The sequence below is a fragment of the Orcinus orca genome, chromosome 4, assembly GCF_937001465.1.
Source record: "Orcinus orca chromosome 4, mOrcOrc1.1, whole genome shotgun sequence".
NCBI classification, from domain to species: Eukaryota; Metazoa; Chordata; class Mammalia; order Artiodactyla; family Delphinidae; genus Orcinus; species Orcinus orca.
Window position 1 is genome coordinate 121,243,468 of NC_064562.1, and position 25,297 is coordinate 121,268,764.

A 25,297-nucleotide genomic window follows, 5' to 3' on the forward strand; every position below is an offset into this window, starting at 1 on the left:
ATTGACTTCCTGTTCACTCCCCACATCTAAAGAAAGGAGTAAATGGGAACATAGAGAATTAGAATAACTTTTGGTGTCAGAGGGATTGAATTTAAATCTTGTCTTCATCATTTGTGACCTTGGACCAGCCACTTGGCCTTTTTGTAAAATGGGAAATAACAACACCTATATGCATCGTTTGGACTAGGAAAAGGCTAATAAATGTTAAATGAATCTTTAAAAAGTAAACAAACAAAAACCCCCCAAGGACAGGATGCCTAGTACAGTCATAAATACATCTAGCACAAGCTTAGTTTTGGGAGTATGAATAAGGCATAGTCTTACTATCTTTCAAAATATGTCTTACATTAAAAATCAATACATACTATTTACCAACATATATGTTCTTAGACTATCTGTGTATCTTTACCAACATATATGTTCTTAGACTATGTGGGTATCTTTCTCAACATATATTGAGAAGAATCAATCAGTTTGTCTAGAATCTTGCCTTGTTTTTTAGAAGCTGCCAGTTGAAAGACATTCTGAGAGTGAGTGATGATTAATTTTGTTTATTTACCACCACATATAGCAAAGATACGTGGATTGAGGTTTCCTGGCTGTTTGGTTATGTTTCATTGGCTTACATCATAGGATGTGTTATAGTTAAAACTTCTATGACATATAGATTAATTGAAGTACAAATGTGAAGGAAAGGTCCTTAATTTATAGTCCATGAATTCTGCAACATTTATTTGGATCAAAAATATTTACATTTACTTTGGAATATGCATTACCTTGGCCAATAGATAAGTTTACAATTCAATTTTTATCCTTTGTTAGAATTCAGTGTATGTACAGAGAACCACAATACCGAATTTTGGGGGTCAGTCAGTGAAACACTTGTTTGCTATGTTGTCAGCGAACCATTGATTAAATATGGGTGTTTTTCCCCCAGCACGTTAACCTTTATTAGGTACTCATAGTTTATGTTTTGATACTCTTTCTACAGTTGTCAGATCTATCGGTGTGTATATTAATAGATCTATCTCTCCATTGTATATTATATTACAAACTCTCTGGGTCAGATGCTTTAAATGTAATTAGAAATTTGATTTCATACCAGTTTCTGTAGATAGGAATGGTTTAAGAAAAAAATTTAGATGTATTTCTCTTCATCCTTTCCTTTCTTTGTCACTTCCTTTATGTGTAACCAACACATATCCCATTCCTTCTTCTCTTAAATCAGTGGTGAACCTAAGAGTGATACCCAGAAATTCTTCATTAAAAAAGATGGTCTCTAAGGTTCCTTCCAGCTCTAAGTATGTTGGTCAGAGAAGGCATAGCATGATGTAATGGAAAACCTGTGAGCTTTGGAGTCAGACCTGGATTCAGAGTTCATCTGGAATGTTTGCTGGCTAGGTGATCTTGTCATGTTATTACAAGAGATAATAAGAGCTATTTAAAGTATTAAAAAATTTTTTTAAAGAATTAAATGATTAAATCAAGAAAAAATCTATGTAAAGATTTTGACATCTAGCAGACACTGCATACATGCTAGTCCCCTGTGGTGTTGTAATTCCAGAAGATAGTAGGACCAATGAGATGAATAAAATGAGAGGAAGTATACAATAGTCCGCCCATATCTATGCTTTTGCTTTCCTCTGTTTCAGTTACCTTTGGTCTGTCATGGTCCGAAAATATTAAATGGAAAATTCCAAAAAGAAACAATTCATAAGTTTGAAATTGTACACTCTCCTCCAACCAGCCCGGGACATGAATCATCCCTTTGTCCAGGGTTTCCATGCTGTATACCCTCTCCCCCTGCCAGCCACCACCCACACCCCCAGCATAGGAACAAGCATAGTATAGTTGATTGACCCTTGAACTACATGGGTTTGAACTGCATGGGTCCACTTGTTTTTTTCAGTAAATATACACTACAGTACTACATGAGCTCTGGTTGGTTGAATCCACAGGTGCAGAACCATGGATAAGGAGGGCCAACTCTAAAGTTTTACTCAGATTTTTGGCTGCGTGGGGTGGGGGATTTGGGGGAGAGGTCAAAGCCCCTAAACTCCGCATTGGTTAAGGGTTAACAGTATTTATAGAGTTCGGTACTATCCCTGGTTTCAGGCATCCACTGGGGTCTTAGAACATATCCCCTGTGGCTAAGGGGGGACTACTGTATTTGCATAGAGTAGTTAGCTAGGCTGGAAGACTCCAAACTGTCTGAGTTGGGGTCCTTAATTTGTTGTGTCACCTGGAACAAGTTACTTGACCTCTCTGGGCTTCAATTTCCTCATCTTAAAACAGTACCTACTTTAAGATATTTGTACATCCATGTTCATAGCAGCAGTGTTCACAATAGCTGAGGTGGAAGCAACCCAAATGTCCATGGATGGATGAATAGGTAAACAAAATGTGGTACATATATATACAGTTGTCCCTTGGTATCCATGGGGGATTGGTTTCAGGACCCCCTCATATACCAAAGTCCGAGAATGCTCAAGTCCTTTATAAAAAATGGCATAGCATCTGCATATAACCTACACACATTCTTTCATATATTGATACCTTAAGTAATCTCTAGATTACTTATAATACCTAATAGAATGTAAATGTTTGTAAATAGTTGTAGGTACAATGTAAATGCTATGTAAATAGTGGCTGGTGCGTGGCAAATTGAAGTTTTGCGTTTGGGGAACTTTCCAGAATTTTTTTTTAATATCTTCAGTTCGAGGTTGACTGATCTGCAGATGTGAGACCTGCAGATATGAAGGGATGAGTGTATACAATGGAATATTATTAAGAAGTCCTATCAAATGCTACAACATGGATGAGACTTGAGGACATTATACCAAATGAAATAAGCCAGTCACAAAAAGCCAAATACTGTATGATTCCATTATATGAAGTATCTAAGGTGGTCACATGCATAGAAACAGAAAGTAGAATAGTGGTTACCAGGGGCTGGAGGGAGGGAGGGAGAAAAGGGAAGTTGTTGTTCAATGGGTATAGAGTTTCAGTTTTGCAAGATGAAAAAATTCTGAAGGTCTGTTTCACAATGATGTGAATATACTTAACACTATTGGGCTGTTCACTTACAATGGTTAAGATGGTAAATTTTATGTTCTCTGTTTTTTTACCATAATAAAATAGGTAGAAAAAATAAATAAATATATATAGTACCTACTTCGTAGGGTTGTGCATTAAACAAGTAAATCCATGTAAAGCAGTTAGAATAAGCACTTAGCATTACTCAGGAATGTTAAATCTATATTATTATTATTAGCATTATTATCAGTGTCACTCCATGCTTCAGGAACGTGCTTTCTGCTATTTGCTGCTGTGCTTCTTGCTCCTTTGCTTTTGGAATTCCTTTCTATCCTACAAGGCCCTCCTCAAACACCACCTCCTCCAGTTCACCATCCCTGATTTTTCCCCATCTGAATATCCCACTCCCTCCTTTGATGTTTCTATTTGTACTTTTTTAATTGCACTTAATGCATTCTGTCTTGTATAATACAGGTTTGGGTACTACTTGGATGCTGTTGATGTGTAGTGTTTTATTCTTCTTTGTATCCCCTGTGAGTCACACATGTTAGCACATGAAATAACGAGAACTTTGTGAGTTGCCTAAACCTATGCAATTTGCACTTGAGTTAATTAATGTATTACATGATTTGGATTAAGTTGTCACTGTTGACAGAGCATCAGAAAGGGATCATAGTTTTGACCTTTGTATTCCAAGCCACTACCATAATACTGATATATAGGAAATGCCCAGTGATTGCTGAGTGAATTAATGAATGAACCGATTCATGAATCAATGAATTGTGCAGTTTCTAGAACTATTAATAATTATAGACCTTTAATGATCAATAAGAAAGAATAACAAATTCCTCAACAAAATCACTCAACTTCATGTTGCTGCAGAAGCTCTCCACGCCACTTGTCTCATGATTTTTTTTTCGTGTATTTATTTTACTAAGGATTGAAATAAGATACAAAGATGGAAATGGTTGATGTGAATCTTAAGGCTTAATATCTATAGGTTTTCATCTGCATTCATTTTCTATTTCTGCTGTAGCAAATTACCACAAATTTGGCAGCTTAAAAATAACATATATTATCTCAACATATAACAAATGTTATCTTAAAATAACGTATATTATTTCTGTAGGTCAGAAATCCAGGTGGACTCAACTAGTTTGTCTGCACCAGGTGTCATTAGGTCAAAATCAGCTGTTGACTTGGTTCGGCTCTTATCTGAAGTCTCTGAGGGAGTGGTCCCAGGACTGTTGAAGTTGTTGGTAGAATTCAGCTCCACACAGTTATAAGACTAAGGTTCCTGTTCCCTTGCTGAGTCAGACGGGAGTCGTTCTCAGGTTCTACAGCTACCCACACTCCCTGTCTCATGGCCTCCTTCACCATGAAAGCCAGCAATGGTGGGTCAAGTCCTTCTCTCTGACTTTTCTATTTCATCTCTTGTTTCCTGCCTAAGTTTTTTTTTTTTTTTTAAGAAGATGTTGGGGGTAGGAGTTTATTAATTAATTTATTTATTTTTGCTGTGTTGGGTCTTCGTTTCTGTGCGAGGGCTTTCTCTAGTTGTGGCAAGTGGGGGCCACTCTTCATGGCGGTGCACGGGGCTCTCACTATCGCCTCTCTTGTTGCGGAGCACAGGCTCCAGATGCGCAGGCTCAGTAGTTGTGGCTCACGGGCCTAGTTGCTCCACGGCATGTGAGATCCTCCCAGACCAGGGCTCGAACCCGTGTCCCCTGCATTAGCAGGCAGATTCTCAACCACTGGGCCACCAGGGAAGCCCAAAAGTTCTTTACTTTTAAGGCCTCACATAATTAGATTGAGCCCACCCATGTAATCCAAAATAATCTTGTTATTTTAAGGTCTTTAATCTTAATTACATCTGCAAAAATTTCTTGCCATGTTGACGGATTCCAGGTATTAGGATGTGAACATCTTTAGGAGATCATTCTGCCTACCATACCATCCCTGTCTCTTTTTTTTGCAATTTATTTGTTTACATAACCATGTCATTTGTCCTTTAGAGTTTCCCGCAGTGTGGATTTTGCTGATTTCATCCCCCTGGTTTTGTTTCACGTACTGCCCTGTTCCCTGTATTGCCTAGAGATTGCTACTTAGGTCTAGATTGTAGAGACATAATCAGATCCAGGTTCACTTTTGGGATAAGACTACATCACAGGTGGTGGTGTGTTCTATCAGTAGACCCATGTCTGGTTGTCTCTTGTATAATGTGAGCAGCATTCATGGTCATTGCCCCAGCTCATTATTTCAATAAGGATTGCAAATTGCTGACAGTCTTCTATTTTAATATTCTGCCTCATTTACTTTCCTTTATCAACTATTTGGTTACACTGAGGTACAGTTCACATAGGAAAGGCCAGAGAAAACTTTATTATTTTTCTGTATTTTCCAGTTTTCAAAGTGAATTGGTTATATGCCAGATGTGACCAGTTAGGCTTTTTTTTTTTTGGTATAATTATTATTGACTCGCCAATTTAATATTTGAAATACTTCAGTCCATTGATGTTACAGTTCTCATTGATGCTTAGATATTCCCATTGACTCCTGAGTGTTTTTGACAAGGCTTCAATGGTATCTGATAGCATCCATGCTTTCAGTATAACAAGACGTTCCAGCTCATCTTGTATATTTCCTGCCTCATGTCTGACATCAGCTATGTCTCCATGGAGCTCAAAATTCTTTTAAGAGCAGATGCTGTTATTTACCACAGTGTAGGTACTCGGGATGGTCATTGCTACTGGTTTGGTCTTTGTTTCTAGGCTTTTCAGTCATCTGAACTAGGCAATACCTTTTATTTATTTATTTATTTATTTATTTATTAAACAAAATCTTCATGGGTTCGTACTGATACTTCCAACTTAAATTCAGCACTGTGGGATTTTAACCTAACCTCACTTGTCTATCTCTTATATTTTCTTCTATGCTATAAAAAATTCTGTTTCCTAATGACAGCATGTTTCTTGTTTTATACCATAATATGCACATTAGAGTTCTAAAACAACAAACAGTAACAATGATTACTGAAAATAGTTTTGAGAATTTTTAAACGTTATTTTTTATGCAATAGCATCTTCCATAGCCATGTATATTCTTCATTCCTTTTTATAGCTGCAGAGTACTCCATTACATTTATTCTACCAGTGCTCTGTCAGTGGGAAATTGGCTTGTTTCCATTTTGTTGTTATTTCAAATATTACTTCAGTGAATAAATCTTTTTATATGTTTGTCAGTGTGTCCACTGGATAGATTTTATTACAAGTGAAAGCACAAATTACACATAATTTTGCTGAATATTGCTAAGTTCTTCCTCCAAAGGGTTGTGACATTTTTGTATTCCCACCAGCAATATATGATGGTATCTGTTTTCTTACAGTCTGGCTGATAGATTGTTATCAAATTTTAGGATTTTTGCCACAGTAATAGGTGATCATTAGATAATTATCTTAGTATAATTTCAATAATTATTTCTCTTATTTTGAACAATATTGAACAACTTTGGTTTATGGCCTATTTGCATACTATTGTTCATGAACTGTCCAAATCTTTTGCCCATTTTACTATGAGATTATTAGGCTTTTTCTTTATATTTAAAACTTGTTATATATTAAGGATATTAACCTTTTGTGCTATAAATTGCAAATCTTTTTCTCTCTTTATCATTTGTCTTTTTACATATAATTTTTGGGTTTTGTCATTTGAAAGGTATTTTTCATTTTTACTTTGATGTACTTATTAACCTTACCCCTTATTATATGTGGACTTTCAGACATAGTTAGGAAATTATTTCCCACTCCCCTAGGTTATGGAGAAATTTACTTATGTCTTTTTATCTGTTAATTTGTTTTTGCATGTTAAATCTCTAACCCATTTGAAATTTATGTGTGGTGAGAGGAAAGGATCTAATTTTATTTTTTATAGAGCTATCAGGTTAACCCAACGTCACTTATTAAAAAGTCCATCTTGTGCCCAGTGGTTTGAAGTGCCACCTTTGTTGCATGTTAAATTTTTGTATTCATATGGTTCCATTGATCTGTATCATTATTTGCCTGTTTTTTGTTTGTTTTGCGGTACGCGGGCCTCTCACTGTTGTGGCCTCTCCCGTTGCGGAGCACAGGCTCCGGACGCGCAGGCTCAGCGGCCATGGCTCACGGACCCAGCCGCTCCGCGGCATGTGGGATCTTCCCGGACCGGGGCACGAACCCGTGTCCCCTGCATCGGCAGGCGGACTCTCAACCGTTGGGCCACCAGGGAAGCCCTATTTGCCTGTTTTTTTCTGACCTGCGTTTGATGGCATGGAAATTAGGAGCAAGTGATGCAATAAAACCTTTTAGACCTAATAAAATCCATCATGTAAATAGTTCTTAGAATTAGTTGTTTTGTTTAAGTGAGGGAAATAAACTCACTCTTTAGCATGTAGCAAAAGGAATGTGAACCTAAGTAAAGGGAGATTTATAAAAATAAGTTGTCGAAACTTTTCTTTAAGAGAGTTTCATGGGGAAGCAGCCTGATGTGATTAACACTTGAGGTCAGGCTCTGGGTCAGGATCCCACCCTTCAGGAGCTGCTATGTTGTGAGCATATTCTTCATTTCCCCGAGCTTTAGTTTCCTCACTTCTCAGATGGAGATAATAAAATCTTTCAGGGCTGTTGTGAGCACAGAAGGATCTGCGCACCGTCACCCAGCATAGCTGCCAACACATAAAGGGCACTAGGTGAGTGTTGGATCCGTTCTCTCTCCCTCCAGGGAAAAATGCATCTATAATTTTTACTATGAGGTTTTCTCCAGCTACTCACGAAAATAAGAACTAGCCCGATTTTTACCCTGCAAAGCTGGTTAAATAAAGGGGCAGATGAGAAACCAAGATTCTTTAATTCTCCAGTAGTTGGTGCTGCCTTCACTGGACGGCAGCCTGCCTAGGCTCTTTTTTCACGGTGGGGCAGGAAGGGAGGTTGACAGCAACCATAGGGATTGTTGACTTCTATGGAGATGATGGACGCCTGGTAGGAGGGGAGAATTCAGGAACAGGGTTGCGAGCAGAGAGCTTGCTTTCCTCTTCTCAGTACAACTTTGTTTTTGGTTTTCCAGTTCAAAAGGGGAATCTGACTTATACTTAACATCCAGAAATTTCCAGAAAATCTCTTTGTCTTTACCCTAAAAGTGCCTCCTTACCCTGAAGTTGAGAGATTTGTGTCTAGAAAGAACAATTATTATCCAATACAATTTGCCTCTGTTCAGAATGAAATGGAGATCTGAGCATTTTTCTGACAAAATGCTTCATCTTTCAAGATCCCTACATCTGATTTTCTTTCAGGGTTCTAGTTTTCCTTATTTAGCCTAATAATTTTCACAATTGTCTACTTTAGATTGTAAAACAGTATAGATATATTTAAGGGATTTGTTCCAAAAACATGTTTTAAAATCATTTTAAAGTTATTTTTCTTTTCATGAATTATTGATGTGCTAATCATGACTTCAATCCGTAATGTTTTTCCTTTTTAAATAAACCCATTAAAAATATTTCATACAGTTTATCATTCAGTGTTAAGAATTGTAATTATATGAATATGAACAGGTGCTACATAAATATGATTTGATCAGTTTTAGACAACACTGATTAGAGTCTATTCAGACAGCATTTGAAATACTGTTTTCACATACACTTCTATTAAATCTTTGCAACAGCATTGTCAGTATTATTAACCATAGTTTATGGTTGAGGAGACTGAGGCCCAAAGAAGTTCAATTTTAAGCAGCCCAGGATCACACAGCCAATTGCAGTTCTGGACTAGAAATTCTGATTCCAATGTAGAGTTCTTTCCACAATGCTACAGCTGAACTGAATTTTCAATCAGCAAGAGCATTAGTTTAGACATGCATACATATTGAATTCTCCATATTTAACATGACATCAGATTTTCCATTGAATGAATCCTGTGCTTCATTACAAATGTTCCATTTGTAATCTTGCAACCTCTTGCTTAATTTTCTTAATTAATATGAATAGCTAATTAGTCCTTTGGTATGTCCAAATGAGAACTATTTAAACTACTATGAAATAATATTCTGGTAACTTGAAACGTCTTAAGGAACAGTTCTTACAAAAGGTTTTTTTTTTTTTTTTTTTTTTTTTTAATGGCACAAAGTAGCACTCTTAGTTAAAAAAGAACTTAGTGCTGAGGTCTGGTTTTGTTTTCCAGGTGGCGTTGCATGCTTGTGGAGTGGCAACAGACATGGTGATTGAGCAGTGCATCAAAACACGGGCTTCCTTTGTCACGTGCCCTTGCTGTTATGGTTTCATTCAGAACACCTCAAAGTTTAATTTTCCAAAAAGGTGAAATCTTGTATTCTGCCAAAGGCACCAATATGGGTATTAAATTGGTACACAAAACTCATTTGGTGTAAAGTTGCAAGGAGGTTTCAGTTTTGAGCTCATTTCCTTTTTCCACAATGGCATGTATTGTTTATAAGCTGTATAAGGAAGAGAGGATCTCCTCCATGTCTGCCCTTGATTTTTTTCTCCTAAATCCAGCTCTTGCTGAAATTTAGAAGCGAGTGTATCCAGGAGTCAGCTGACTGGAAGTCTGCCAGCTTCAGCACTTCTCTGTGTACTTCTAAATGGAAATCATCACCTGTGAGAGGCAGTAGAGTGTAGTGGTTAAGTGCTTAGGACCTGGAAGTATTCCACCTGGATGCAAGTATTGACTCCTCATGCTTTTTTTTTTTTTTTGCGGTACGCGGGCCTCTCACTGTTGTGGCCTCTCCCGCTGCGGAGCGCAGGCTCAGCGGCCATGGCTCACGGGCCCAGCCACTCCGCGGCATGTGGGATCTTCCCGGACCGGGGCATGAACCCGTGTCCCCTGCATCGGCAGGCAGACTCTCAACCACTGCGCTACCAGGGAAGTCCAACTCCTCATGCTTTTGTAAATTGTTTCACCTCAGGCAATCTACTCAAACTCTTTTTACCTACAATTTCTCATCTACAAAAGGGGGATTATAATAGTAACTACCTCAAGGTTTTTATGAGAATTGAATGATATATATGTTAATCACTTAGAAGTGGCACAGAGTAAGCACTCCATAAATGTGAGCTGTTGCTAACTACAGTAGTAACAGTAGTAGTTTTAAATTCTGCCCGCGAGTGGTGGTGGTTAACCTGCAAGCTCAATGGCCATTTTTACAGTCCTCCTTATCCCACATAGAAAAGGGAGACATTTTAATTCTCACCACTTTAACTAAACCTAGTGGAGGGCCATTCTTGGTGTTTATGACATTTCACTCTGACTTATAGTTACGGAGAATCCAGCTGATCATTTTAATTATAGGAGAGATTAAATATGCTAGTTTTGGAAAGTCTATCCTATCATGTGTCAAAAAAGACTTCTTGATCATTTTCATCATTGCTTTTTAGAAACCTTCGAAATTTCCATTTGAATTTGTACTTAAGAGCTTCTAAGTAATTTAAAGTAAAAATAATAGCCTTCTTTTTCTTTATTTCATTATTTTGTTGTTTCCTATAATTTGCAACTGTTGAGAGAAGAACCAAGGATCTATGGAAAAGCAAAAAATAAAATATAATTTGAGGGTTATTCAATACTTGAAACTTTATTTTATTCTAAATCTATACAGATAAAATGTGTAGTTTAAACCCATCAAGAAATTTGTAAGTCTAGCACTATAAAGATTGTTAAGAATGGTAATTTGAGTTGTTCAGCCTGCAATCTCACTTAACTGATTTTAAAGCCTCAATTTAGGGACTGTCAACTTTTTCACATCTCTGTAGATTTACTGATATTTGCCCCCTTTGTCATTAGAGGCCAACTCCCAGGTCACTAGCCCTTTGCCCTCATCACCCTAGGGCCAGGTGCCAGACAACTAAGGATAGCCCCTATGCTTCAGAACCTACTGACATTGTTCCAACCGGCCAGTCCTAAGCTTGATCACTCTGCCCTGCCATTCCTGGAATACGTAATAAAGGCTATTGTTTTACCCCATTGTCTCTGCCTCCTGATCAACCTGGTGCTTCCCCATGTGACCCTGTATGACATGGCTTGCCCCCTCTTCTTGGGAACTCTGAATAACAAACTTTCTTTGCAGTGGCAGTCCTCTCCTGATTTGTTGGCCTCACCGCACCTGAATAACAATAAAACCTACATTTTTAAAGTGGCTGAATCTGTGTGCACCCATGTGGGGAAGAGAAAAAAGTTATACTTCTCTACTAGTGTAAACAATCTTTGAAAGAAATTCTTTAAAATTCATTACATACCGATGGTATACTTTTGTCTTTTTATAAAGATATTTCAAACTGGCGTAGTTTTTAGTTCAGGACAGTATTATATACTCTTCAGATAAAATACATATTTTTGTTTATAATTTAATTTCAAGACTATTTCTACTCTTAATCTTCGGTATTTAAAATGAGTAATTCTTTTCTCTTTTCTATTTCAGTGAACAATTCAAGAAAACTTTATCATACAAGGTAACTTTAAAAAGATCTAGATGTTTTCCTCGCATACTTTTCATTGCTTTTTTATTTTCCCTCTCAAATTTGTAATGGAGTATATAATCTATAGTTATACTTGAATTACTCATGAACATCTAATACGGATTTTTTTTCTTGTTGGCAAATCAAGATTAATCTTCAAGTAGTGGACAAGATTTGTGAAAGGTCCGAGAGTTTACCCGACTCACCAGCTAACAAGTTAGCCTGCCACAGTTTCATGGATGCTGGCAGAAGATAGGAAACTCCTGAGTCAGAGACAAAGGATAGAATTGCTCACAGCAGTAGGAGTAGCCAGACTATCATCATTTTTACACTGACTCTCTGAGGCCCAGTTCCCACAGGGCAGCACAAACAGGGCTAGCGGACACCTACATATATACAGTGAGTTGCATTATAGGTGAGGAAACCTGAGTTTAGGAAACTCAAATGTTTTACGATGTAGTCTTTAAGTAAGCATGCCTCCCCTTTTCTCTAGAGGGAGACACTGTATAGCTTCCAAGGCCGTTCACTATACAAATGTCTTTGAAAAGATAATCTGGAACAGAGGTGAATTTTTCTGTAAAAGGTAAGATAGTAAATAGTTTAGGCTTTGCTAGCCACTTGCAAATCTCCCACATACTCTACGTTGTCCTTGTCATTGTTTTTATTGGTTTACAACCCTTTAAAAATGTAAAAGCCATTCTTAACTTTCAAGCCATACAAAAACAGTTCATAGGCTAGATTTGGGTTGCCAGCCCCTGGTCTGGAACAAAGACAGTGCCTCTGCTTATAAGATGTGAAGAAACACAAGAGACCCACAGAGAATTGTCTTCCAACGGTAGTCAGAACATTACATAGTTTTGAGACCCACAGAGAATTGTCTTCCAGCGGTAGTCAGAACATTACATAGTTTTGAGTCACCAGTCTGAGCAAAAAATAAATAAACAAAAACCAAAGACTAGACCTTTGTTTTTAATCCGTACTTGAGTGATGCTAGGTAAAGCAAACTCTTAAGAGGATATATGGGAAAAACCTAGGGCAGTGAGGAGGTAGGCTGCCACAGCCTCACTGGCTGGGGAAAAAATGTAAACTTTCTAGAGTTGGGACACCCAGGCTCTTTCAGAGAGCATAAAACTCCCTGGTACCTCAGTTCATCTTTATCTCCTCTTTCTCCCACACCCCCAGAGCTGCTTGGCTACCCGCCCTTTGAGTGTCTTAGGTGTAAATGCTCTACAGAGAAGTCTTAATCTCTCGGATGCTATTGCAAGATGGTATCTCAGTATTTCTTAACCATGGTGGGTGGACTGGCAGGCAGAACTAAATGAACCTAGTGCCCGGATATCTTGAGAGTCACCTTGGAAGTATTTTTCTCCATAGTTCAATTTAGGCAGCAAGCCTTTACTGAGTACCTACTATGTGCCTTCCCCTTTCAGAATTTAACTTCTACTGGGGAGAACACATACACAAATAATTCCAATAAAATATGATGAGACTTATCAGGACAAGGGAAACAAACCTCATCTGAGGTTGTGATTGCCTTGACATTACCTTTACTTAAAGTGAACCTTAATTTACAAACATGAGGACAAAGAGCATGCTTTTCTTCAAATTATATAATTCTAAATTCTTCAGTTTCTTTATGCCAGTTCATGGGAGCTTAGTAAATCTTATTCATTTGAATCATTTTATTAGTATCCTACCCATTGCCACTAAATTTTATAGTGGCCATTAAAGAAGTTTTTTTTTTTTTAGAGTTGAGACAAAAGTAACCCTTCTAAAAGAACCAACATCACACAATCACTTATTTAATAAGGTAATCAGAATAAACTTATTTAAAAGTTGAGACAAAAATAACCCTTCAAAAAGAACCAATACTGCAAATCACTTATTTAATAAGGTAATCATGATAACCTTTTTAAAAGATGTAGGCCTCAAATTGAATGTACAAAAGACCAAGGAGACAAATGATTGATCTGAGTTCAACACTGTTTGCTAAGCTGACAGGTGAGATCATTTACACACTTGGAAACTACAGCTGTTTTGAATGAACAGTTGTCACGGGAGCAGTGCAGCCATCTCAACTCTGAGTAATCACTCACCTTGGGCTACTTGCAGATATAAGAGTGCAGTGCAGACTCATCACCTCTCTGTCCCTTTAAAGGCTTGTTCTTTTCATTAAATTAATCTTTCCTAAAATTGTTAAGCAGAAGCAATAATCTCCCTCCCATTCTCTCCAGTCCCCTTTACAGTCTGTCTTAAAGCACAAATAATGCACCTCCTGCAGCCTTCTGGAGTGGGAGGAGGGAGTGGGCCAGCCTTCTCTCCTCTGAAGGGATGGAGGGAATGGAAGGGTCCAGCCAAGCAGAAGAGGAGCCAGCACCCTGCTGGGGATGTGGGAGAACTGCAGGGGCCACAGTAGTGATCTATAGTACTTCCTTTCCTTCTCGTAGTAGAGGCAAAGCCACTTAGAATGTCTTCTTGGAGCCATGTTCCTGAGACTCAAATTTTATTCAAAGGAAAATATAAGTGACTTTTAGGTCTTTTAGTTTAACACATTATAACCACAAAATTGTAAGCATATTTTGGCTAAAAGCAGCTGGGTAAAGAGCCCTGAGGCCCTTCCATGCATCTGTTCTTAAGAACTATATCTGAAGAACAGTCTACTTGAAGGGAGAAAAAGTTATTGAGTACCATTTTCTGAAAATGTGCTTCTTTCAAAAATACTATTTGTGCAGCACTTTATGCAATTAAACAATGTAGAGTTCCAGAAAAAGGAGTTCGTTTTTTGTTTTTTAATTTTGAAGCAGATTAAAATAAAGCTACAGTCCATTGCTTTTTCTTTTAGGAACACATGATTCTATGCAGATTTGCAGATCAGACAGCTGTCCAGCTTCCACCCCAACGAAGGCTCATAGGTATGTGTTTTCACAGAGCAGCTGTTGAGTAGATTACGTACAAGATGCCTAGGAATCAATGGACCAACTCTATACGGGAAAATGGGGAACCTCTATTTTGTCCATTTATCAACAAGGCACTAAAGTTTGTTTTTCCCAGAAAAAAAAAATCTGTCTTGAAAAGGGCTCTAACTATAAAAATATTTTGTCCCATTTTTGTCAACATTAATACTTTCCAATGTATTTTCAGTGTACATTGAGTAGAATTATTATGTTAAATCTTATTGTTACAAACAAACTGAAGAATCTATCAAAAGCCATAGAAGAAAATATTAAAGATGGAAAAATCAGCTATGCATGCCAAAATTGATATATTACAAAATGTATAAATAAGGATGATAATGTTTTCTTTTCAGAAAAAAGTATACTCGTATATTATTAATCATAGACCAATTTATTTGACATTTGTATTATTAAACATTACCTAACTTGGAAGAAAAACAGCCTTTCAAGTTTAAGTAATGAATTTATCCAAGACTTTGCTTTAGAAAAAGTGATCACATTTGGAAGGATAATAGCAGCTAACAGCTATTGCACGTTTAAGCTCTGAGCTAAATGTCCTCCACCCATGATCTCAATAAATTCTTATAGAAATAATTATGGAGTATGTGCTGTTGTTTATATTTTATGGATGGGAGAGCTTGCCCAGGATCCTTCAGCTGGTGGATGGTGAAGCCATACTGTAAACCCTAATTATTTGATTCCAAACATAAAGCTCCATTTTTGCAATGACCCCCAGTGATAGAGTCACATCACGGGAAGGTTAGGTTCCAAAATTAGGGCTTCACATGATTAAATAAAGTCAAAACTAATCTTAAAAATTATTCAGAAAAGCCCCGCATTGGAGACCATCATGATATAGCAGAAAACAGATTGCTGTTTCTTTGGCTCAGCACCAGGTGTAGTAATTAGCTTGCATTCAGGGACCATGTTGCATGAGAAATAGTTATTTTTAAACTGTAAACTCAAGGTCAGCATAGCAAGATAATCACAGTTGGAGAGGCATTTGAGACGTGAGTCTGAAGGAACAAGTGATTTCCTTCTTTTTCTACACCCTGGAGCATAAACATATGGAAGAAGCTTGCTCTTTCCTGCATGCAACCTCTTTCATTCTCTTTCCCTCTTCCTCCTCTTTTTCCCATTCCCAACATTTTGAGTAGTTGAATGCACAGTTGAATCTATATAGAGAGAGAGGTATAATTTACATGTGTGTGTGTGTGTGTGTGTGTGTGTGTGTGTGTGTGTGTATCAAGTTACATTTGCTACAGCTCCACTAGAGTCAATGAAGGCATAATTGGTGTGATGGATGGGGGTGTATATGTTGATGTTTAGGCATCAAACCAGAAGGGAGTGTCTGGGAGGGAAATTGCTAGAGTGGAGGAGGAGGACCATTTGGCAAGATCGCCGCATGAAGGGAGGGAAAGTCAGGTTCAAAGTCACAGACCCCATGAAATGTCTACATCTATTCTTTGAACCATACTTTTGTTCTGTGAACATTTTAGGAAGCTTCCCAGACCCCGAAAGGTAGACTACCAACAACTGACTTTCAGTTGTGAAGACACTTCTTCAACATGTAAAAACATGAGACTCTTCTATGTAATGCAAAAGGAAAAATTAACTGGACTGGGGTCAAAGCCAAGGGTAAATGAGCTGCAGTGTAAACCCAGAATGGGTACTGAAGGAATGTAGAGCATCCCATTCTGACAGAGAATGTTTCATTTTAAATTGAAAGGTAGGTGGGGTGGAGGGGGGAGCATTTACAGATGTCTTAAAGGAGGAACAGTATTTTAAGGAAAGAAAGAATGTCAGCCATGCAGCTGTTGATGAAGAGGGGGCCATTTAGCCTAAATAGAATCCTAGACATCTCTTTTTATATCGCTTCTATCGCAGTTCATCCTTTTTGGCATGGGGCCTTTTAGGGGAAACGTACAACATATTTTATTTATTTATTTATTTTTTGCGGTACGCGGGCCTCTCACAGTTGTGGCCTCTCCCATTGCGGAGCACAGGCTCCGGACGCGCAGGCTCAGCGGCCATGGCTCACGGGCCCAGCCGCTCCGCGGCATGTGGGATCTTCCCGGACCGGGGCACGAACCCGTGTCCCCTGCATCGGCAGGCGGACTCTCAACCACGGCGCCAGCAGGGAAACCCATACAACATATTTTAAATCTGAATCTTTCGTTGTCAATTTCTTACCTACTGATTTCACCTTCCACTGTTTTTGTGGGAGGATTCATCTGTCTTCCACAGAAGAACTTTTCTATTTCAGTTACGTCTTTACTTTTAAAGCTGTTTTAGCTTAGCAATTTCTGCTGTCATTCAAATAAATCATTTTAAAATAATGTATAGGAATTATTGTAATTATTGAGGAAAAAATGGAACGAATGAAGTTCTGCATAGTCAGTAACCTTTTTCCAAGAAGATGAAAACGTTTATATATTGAATTTAAAGAAATTGAAAGTGTAAAAGTAAACCTTAGCTTTGAATATATTCAACCCCAAATCAGTTTTTTTTCCCTCAGCTACGTTGAATTAGAAGTTTGCATTTGCCAAAGGACACAAAATAACTGCTTTGCGTGCCAGTCAAGTTTCCTCTTTTGTTTTCCAAGATTAGAAAGAAAATTGAATTACCGCTATTTCATAAGGGTACAGGAGCTCTATTAAATTAAGATTATATTACACTCAACATTACACATCCACCTGAAATAATCAGCACACAGTTGAGAATTTTCTCAAATATTTTTCTGTTATTGTTGCATTGTCCTAAAAACTCCATGTGCAAAATGTAATATGTCTTTCAGGTATCCCTTTGTCTGGATGTTATTTTAGACATTCTTAAAGACAGATTTTTTTTTTTTTACAATATTGCAGATAATGTATTTTCATAGGGCATGAAGAGGAAAGGTGTTAAAATGGATTTTTAACCAAAGTGGGAAATGGAATCTGTAGTTTTTATTTGAGATTTATTTATAAATACATTTTAAAAGGTTAACATTCTTTAAATTACTAGCGGAAACAAATCTGTGAAATGTCCTATATTTGTAATTGTCTTCTGTCCATACTGATCAAGAATTAAATTGAAAGAGACGGAACAGGACTTGGGGGCAAACATCATTTTGCATAGTACTCGTAGATTTTGTCATTGTAGAGAGTCCCTTAAACAAATTGAAGCTGCACTGTTAGCTGAAGGGTGTCTCATGTTACCATTTTACTGTATTTCAGGAAAACAGTGCATGTTCCTGGTGGATCTGGATCGAGCAAGAGCTGCAGAAGAACGTGGCTACTCCATTCAAGTGATGTCCATGGAGCCAGAGAGCTGCTCTCCCAAAAATAACATGATTGTGGGAGTCCCCATTTAGAATGAGATATTCCACGTTTGATGTTTTGCCATCCGTCTCTGTGATGAAAGCCCAGTGGCATTCAGGAGGGTCTTGGCATAACTAGGAAACAGCATTAGCCATCTTGAACCTATTGTGCTCAGGGAAGAACACAGCAGGAAAGTCTTGGAGGAAGGCTGCCTGCAAAGCATCACAAATGCTCTTGTAATTGTGATTAAAGGACTGCTGGTTTTCATAGTGAGAATCCCCTGAAGTCTCAGCTGCCAGCAGAGTGATACTCATGAGAGGAGTTTCCATTACTGGAATAACGATTTCTTTCTCAGTTCACAGCTTTTCTGATCTTGCCAGTGTGGGGTTCAGTTCAAAAGAATGTACTTGCAGCCTTAAAACCATTTAGAGATTCAAGTGGAGACCAAAACTAGACTCAGTGGGGTTTGTTTGTTTGTTTGTTTTTTATATTTTTAACAATTGTAGTTTTTAAATAATTTTTTCAAAAATCTAGTCAGATAGTTACAGTGTGCTTATATTTTTAAGCCGGGGTGAGTTGGACTTATATATCATTTCATATACTCCTTTTAAACATATTTCTCATAAATTACCAAATAAGATCATTGCTGGTTCAAACATTTTATATGAAGATTTTAAGTATTAAAAACATAAACTGTCCTTTAGGTTAGAATGGAGGTCAATTTATTAGATTCATAAAACAGGAGAAAGGAATTATAAACTGAAAGGGAAAAGTTTAATGTAATAACTGAAATAAAATTATGAACAGAAGAAACACATCTCTAAGGAATATATGAAGATTTTAAATAATTTCAGTAAATTTCCCATTACAGGAACATGTAATTTGGACTTAAATTCTAACTAATCAGTAAATACATTGATTTATTAACTCTAGTCAATAAATAATTGTTACAGATCCATTATTTTCAAGATCCTGACGTAGATTCATCTAAGGATACAAAGATGAGTTGCAACAGACACAGTGCCTTGCCTGTAGAAGTAAATCATGTACAAGAGAAAGGTTCATGGATTAGTTAAGTTCTTTACATCATAATATAATGTATGGTCACAGGATTTGTTTTTCAGATACCAATCTTTTTTTTTTTTTTTTTTGGTAAAACGTACTGAGTGTAAATCGCAGGTGGAAGGAGTTGAGTATGGAAGCTTATTTGAGTAGTTCTCTCCACCCAAATTGTCCTTATTCCACCAGCCAAAGTTTTTAAAACCAGATGGCAGGTCTTTTCTCACATGCTGCTAATTATTTTTTACATGTCCTGGGTTATTCCACTTGAGCTGAGATTTATTTCATCGATTTTGATGTTTTCAACTCCCCGTATGACACATATCATGAGGAGAAAGGGCTTTAATAAATAACTCTTTCGTCACTGTGGATTAAAATACAGGAATAATTTATAAAGGGTATGGGGGTTTGAACTCTTGCTTTCTGGGATAAAAGTAAAAGAATTAACCATCAGCCCTGAGTATCTTAGTCATTTGCACGTATAAACACACCATGCTCTTTTATCCAGGGCTTTTTCAATTGAGGAAAAATTTACAGCCAATAAAATAGCAGATTTTTTTTTTTTTTTTTTCTTTTGCGGTACGTGGGCCTCTCACTGTTGTGGCCTCTCCCGTTGCGGAGCAACAGGCTCCGGACGCGCAGGCTCAGCGGCCATGGCTCACGGGCCCCGCCGCTCCGCGGCATGTGGGATCTTCCCGGACCGGTGCACGAACCCATGTCCCCTGCATCGGCAGGCGGACTCTCAACCACTGCGCCCCCAGGGAAACCCAAAATAGCAGATTTTAAGTGTTCAGTTTGAGAAGTTTTGACAACCATATATACTCATGCAAGCACCACCAGAAATAAGATATAGAATATTTCTGTCAGTCTAGAAAATTCTCTCATGTGCTTTCAGTTCAATTTCCCCCACCCCAAAGGCAACCACTCTCTGATTTCTATCACCCTACATTTGTTTTGCCTATTTTTATCCTTCACATAAATGAAGTCATTTAGTATGTAGTCTTTTGAGTCGGGCTTCTTTTGCTCAACATGGTATTTTTTGAGAAATATCCACTTCATTGTTTGTATCAATGCTTTCTTCTTATTCTTAAGTAGTATTTCATTATATCAAAATCTGTTTATCCATTCTCCTACTGGTATTTATTTGGATTGTTTTCACTTTGAGGATATTGAGAATAAGGTCTATGAATGGGCTTGTACAAGTCTTTTTGTAGACATATATTTTCATTTCTCTTGGATAAATACCCAGTAGTAGAATTGCTGGGTCATTGAAGAAATGAATGTCAGTTGCCAAACAGTTTTCCAAAGTTGTTGTACCATTTTATATTCCCACCAGCAATGTATAAAGGGTCTAGTTCTCTACATCCTCACCAACATTTGATGTTGTCAGTTTTTTAAATTTTTACCATTCTGGTGGATGTGAAATGGTATCTCATTGTGGTTTTAATTTTTATTTCTCTGATAACTAGTATGTTAAGCATCATTTATAAAGTGTCTACTAAAGTCTTTTGCTCATTTTTAAAATTAGGTAATTTGGGGTATTTTTTATTGTTGATTATATATTCTGGATATGAGTCAATTGTCATATAAATGTATTGAGACTATTTTTCCCAGTCTGTGGCTTGCTTACTCATTTTTATAATGAATGTTTCAATTTTTAATAAGCCTAATTTATATTTGTCTTTTATGCTTAATATTTTCTGTGTCCTCTCTAATAAATCTTTACCTACCCTAAGATTATAAAAATTCTTCCTATGTTCTTATAGAAACGTTATGGTTCTAGCTTTTTACATTTAGGTCTATGATTCATCTCAAATCAATATTCACTCATAGAGGTAAGTTTTGAGGAATATACAGTTGTTTCAGTGCCATTTGTTTAAAAACTTTCCTCATTGAATTGACTTTCAACTGAACTCTCAGTTGAAAAACGATAGATGTATATGTATGAGTCTATTTCTGAATTCTCTGGTCTGTTCCATTCATCTGTTTGATTATTGGAGCTTTATAGTAAGTCTTGAAATTAGGTAGTTTGTCTTCCAATTTCGCTTTTTATTTTGCAGATTATTTTGGCTGTTCTAAATCCATTGTTTTTCCATATAAATTTTTTAATTGGCTTGTCAATTTCTTTTAAAAACAAAAAGGCTGCTGAGATTTTTGGTATTGCCTGGAATCTTTAGATCAGTTTAGGGAAAATGGACACATTAACAATATTGAGTCTAACAACCCATGAACATAATGTACCTTTCCATGCATTTAGATCCCCTTTAATTAATCTCAGCAATATTTTATAATTTTCAGTGTAGATGTTTTATTTATTATTCTTTGATAGTTCTGAGGCTGTTACCTTGAGTTTTTGCATACTGTTCCCACTACCCAGAATAGCCTCTTTTACCCCTCCCACTAACATAATCTCATTCAGCCTTCTGTTCTTAAACTCAACCTCCTGAGGGACGCCTTTCCTAACTTCCCTGGAGTTAAGTACCTGTTATAGAATGTGCACCATCCAGAGGAGTCTTCTCCATCCTCCCCAAGTGACTCAAAGCACCCCTTCCCCACCCACAAAAATAAAAGCCCATATGATGAATATGGAGAATAAAAAAGGAAGTGATCCCACTGTTCTCCCACCCTTGTTCTCAGGCATGGAACTCTTCAGCTGTGATGGCTGTGGCCAGTCCTAGACATAGGTATTAACAATTGCTCTTGATTTTTTCTGAGTAAATCCTTGCCAAGGCTTCTTCTTAGCCAGAGCAAATAAAAGGGGTTGGATACAGGCAGCAAGGTTGTTGCAGTGACAACAATCCCAGAAAGTGACCTGGTCTCACCCCTACCCTTGTCCATCAAAAGCAGCGCTGCTCCTCAATGATTTGTCTCCCCCATGGTTGTAATATTAGAAGCCAGAGCTTATCGTTCATTGACTTTTGAGCCTGGCCCAAAGAAGCAGGGGACAACTTTATCTTATTTAAGGAGACAAATTTCAGTCATATTAGAAAACAAAATATTTTCAGAGCATACATGCAAAGTAAAATGTGCATAACAACAGTTAAATATTTTACTTCATTCTCAAGATTTTGGCTACAAGTGTTGCCAGCTCTGTGGTTCCAGAAAATTGCTGTTAATAGAACTTCCACATACTGACACCTGTTTTTCTATTGACTTTCATAGTATAATTAGAGCTATGTTCCTGTGGAAGTCATGGAATTGTAATAAGGCAAACATTTTGTTTAAAGTACAAATTTTTGAAAACAGACTCTCAATGCAAAGTAGTTAAGAGTTTTTGAATAGGTTTTCAGATTACACCAGAAATACATGCCTGTTGAGGAAAAACTAGATGTGGCTAAACAAAAAGAGGAAACATTTTAAAGTAACTTAATACTGTGTTGTATTCCTTCCTAGACTTTGTTCTGCACACGTGCGCACACACACACACACACACACACACACGGATTTATTTAACAAACACTAATACTGTATTTAGTATTTGCTACGTACTATTCTTTACAAATAATAACTTATTTATTCTTTTTTTTAAGTTATTTAATCCTCGTAATGACCCTAAAAGCTAGACACCATTAGTAATCCCATTTTACAGAACTAAGGCCAACGTTTCATAGTAAGAGCAGACCGAGATTTGAACTTAACCAGTGAATGGCAGAGATAATATTCAAATTCAAGCTCCTCAACAATCCTCTTAGGATCGGCTGAAACAGCCTATACTAACTAAGTCCCTGTACCTTTTGAAGTTCTACACAAGAAAGATGTATTTTTTGCTCACACTACATATCCACGTTAGCGCTGATTCTACATTATCTTCACATCTGACCAGGCAGCCTCTACTAGGAACGTAGCTTGTCTCATGGCAAAGGAAAAATAGGCATGGCAAACTATCAGCTGGCTACTAAAGATTCTGCTCGGATCCGTTATACTGCACTTCCCTTATTTTGTTGACAAAAGCCAATTACATAGCCACTCCTGAGTTTAACAGGGTGGGGATGTGTATATAACCTTGGTGGGGGGCGTGGGGGGAGGCGGGTTGCAAATAATTGCAAACAATAATGTACCACCAACAATATAGTTGAAGGAGAAAGAGAAGAAAAGGAAAAGAAGGAAGAAGAAAACAGAAAGAAAAGGCCATTGTATCTTCCAGTTTAGAAACAGATTCTGAATGCTATTGCCTTGGTGTAGGGCATTTTACTGGGTCCATCAAAGAGAGAAAAGGCATGTATGTGCCACAAGCTTTTCTCTGTGGACTTTTCATACTTACTTTCAGAAAGGAATTTTCCAGAAGATGCTCAAAGGGGTTGTTTTTATTGTTATAGAAGGTTGGAGAAACTGCTACTAAATGGAGTCTCAAATTTGCAAATTCTGCCTCCTGTGTTAAAGTGCTTGATCTATAATGCCAAATATTCCTTCAGGAAGGTATGAGTTTACATGCCTAGGAATGTATGATTGTTTATATCCCTGTACTCTTAACCAACACAGGCATTATCAGAATTTTGTTTTAATCTTGGCCAATTTGATGGTCAAAAATCCTATTTTGTTTTGATATTCATTCTTGAAATTATTCATATAATTGCATATTTTTCATATGTTTATTGGCCATTTACATTCTGCCAATTCATCAATTTGTTCATTTAATCAACATATATTGACCTCTTGCTTTGAGGTCAAGTATTGTGTACATATTTCTGGCTCATTTTTCATCTGGTACTTTCATTTTTTATGTAAGGATTAGTAAAGGGTTTTTAAAATATATATATATATTTCTCAGTTGTTTTATTTTTAAAATTTTTATTGGAGTATAGTTGATTTACACTAAAGGTTTATTTATGGGTTAAAGACTTTTGTTAATTACAATTTAAATTGGCCTTTATGGGGGAAGGTGTTGTGTCTGTTTTTGTTTTGCTGTTACAAAATTTAAAATACACATTTTACCATATATGTCACTCTTTTTCTTGTGATCTCTGCTTAGAAAGATTTTTCCCACCCAGTGATAAAAAAAATACTCACCTATATTTTTGGTATTCTAATTCTTTAATAATTTTAGTTTTTACATTTAAATCTTTTACTCAGCAAGAATTCCTTTCGGTGGGTGGTTTGAGGTAGAAATCTAATATTTGTTTTCATGTTATTAGTTACTTTTCACCATACTATTATAAAAATCTAACTTTTTCCATTGATTCCAGATGCCTTTAAAATACTAATATGCACTGGACTTTCTTCACTTTTATTCTTTTCTATTGAATTCTTGTACCAGAATCATACTCACTAAATTATTGCAGCTTTATAAGACATTTTGACATCTAGCAAGTAAGTTTTATGTTTGGTAATAATTTCAAGGGTTTGTGACCTGAGACAGAGAATGTCTCTCTCCTGAAATTGTACCCTGTGGTTCAAATAGACATGCATTTTCCTAGAGAGAGGGGCCATAGTCTTAGTTAGATTCTCAAAAGGATCCGTGACCCCAAATAATATTATAACTGATCTAAAGGAAGCAAAAATGTAACAGAATTCAATGTTCTGCCCGAAAGAATTAGCCAAATATTAGAATCTTTTTTCAATATTTACAATAAAAGAATCATTATTTGCTTTTGCAGGATTCCTTTTTCATAGCTCTCTAAAGAAGCCAGGTTTTGTTCATTTGTATTTGTTTGTTTGCTTGTAGGTCTAGTTTATCTGACCTGAATAACGACATTTATAATCGAGCAAGAAAACAAAGTTCAACAGCAAACAGAGGAGAATATTTACTGGATGACTGATCTAAAGCATCCTGAACGTTTCCGTAATGTGAGTCAGATACTGTATCAGCTGCTGTCACCTTCTAGAAGGAAGCTTTCTGCCTAACTAAAGTGGCCTCTCCCGGTTACTTGCTATCTCCCCACAATACCTCTGTGTACGTTTATTATTTGTCCCTCCATAGAATTTAAGCTCCAAGCAGTCTGTTTTATCTACCATTATACTTTCAGTACTTAGTCCAGTGTCAGGCACATAGTAGGAACTCAGTGAATGTTTATAAAATGAATACTATATATTTAACACCTTCCATATGGGGTGAAAATGCATATGAGGTTTTCCTTTCCCATCTGTAGACATACATCCAAGTATCAGGCATGTGGGCTTTTCTTATTGTTTGGGTTTATGTTGTTTTTATTTTGTTTATTGTTCTTCAAACACATTTAGCAAATCCAGTGTAAAGAAGAATAAGCAGTGACAGTTATTGCCTATGTCATCTGAATAGCTTTTATGCAGAAACTACTGGTAAATTATTTTCGCTGTCCAAGGAGGAAAAGGCAAAAGGGAATATGCTTAAGCTAAAGTGAGAAGAAAAGTTTCTCAACAAATGTCAGTTGGATGTTTACCGTTATAAACCTGTCCCAGCATAGAGCAGGGCTCACTCGAAGTGATTAGTAAATATCTGTTAAATGAGTGTTACTGAACGACCATTAAAGAAATAAAAC

General features: G+C 37.0%; 1 protein-coding gene and 1 long non-coding RNA gene across 6 annotated transcripts in view; both read left to right on the forward strand.

Moving 5' to 3' along the window:
• The window catches only part of GSTCD (glutathione S-transferase C-terminal domain containing), a 130,690-nt gene extending 112,678 nt beyond the window's left edge, over positions 1-18,012 (forward strand). For 2 of the 3 annotated variants that reach the window (XM_049709488.1, XM_033427815.2), the window contains exons 9-12: positions 9,243-9,376; positions 11,491-11,521; positions 14,370-14,439; positions 17,700-18,012. In XM_049709488.1, the coding sequence (XP_049565445.1) occupies positions 9,243-9,376; positions 11,491-11,521; positions 14,370-14,439; positions 17,700-17,836 (372 nt within the window). In that variant the 3' untranslated portion in view covers positions 17,837-18,012. Of the gene's footprint in view, positions 1-7,686; positions 7,757-9,242; positions 9,377-11,490; positions 11,522-14,369; positions 14,440-17,699 lie in introns of those variants that run through there. The other variant, XM_049709489.1, reaches the window with a different exon arrangement.
• A 605-nt stretch (positions 18,013-18,617) lies between these two features.
• LOC117201214 (uncharacterized) overlaps positions 18,618-25,297 on the forward strand; it is a 40,959-nt gene continuing 34,279 nt past the window's right edge. For all 3 annotated transcript variants that reach the window (XR_004483197.2, XR_007477236.1, XR_004483196.2), the window contains exons 1-2: positions 18,618-20,677; positions 24,505-24,626. This is a non-coding gene — a long non-coding RNA (uncharacterized LOC117201214). The remainder of the gene's footprint in view (positions 20,678-24,504; positions 24,627-25,297) is intronic.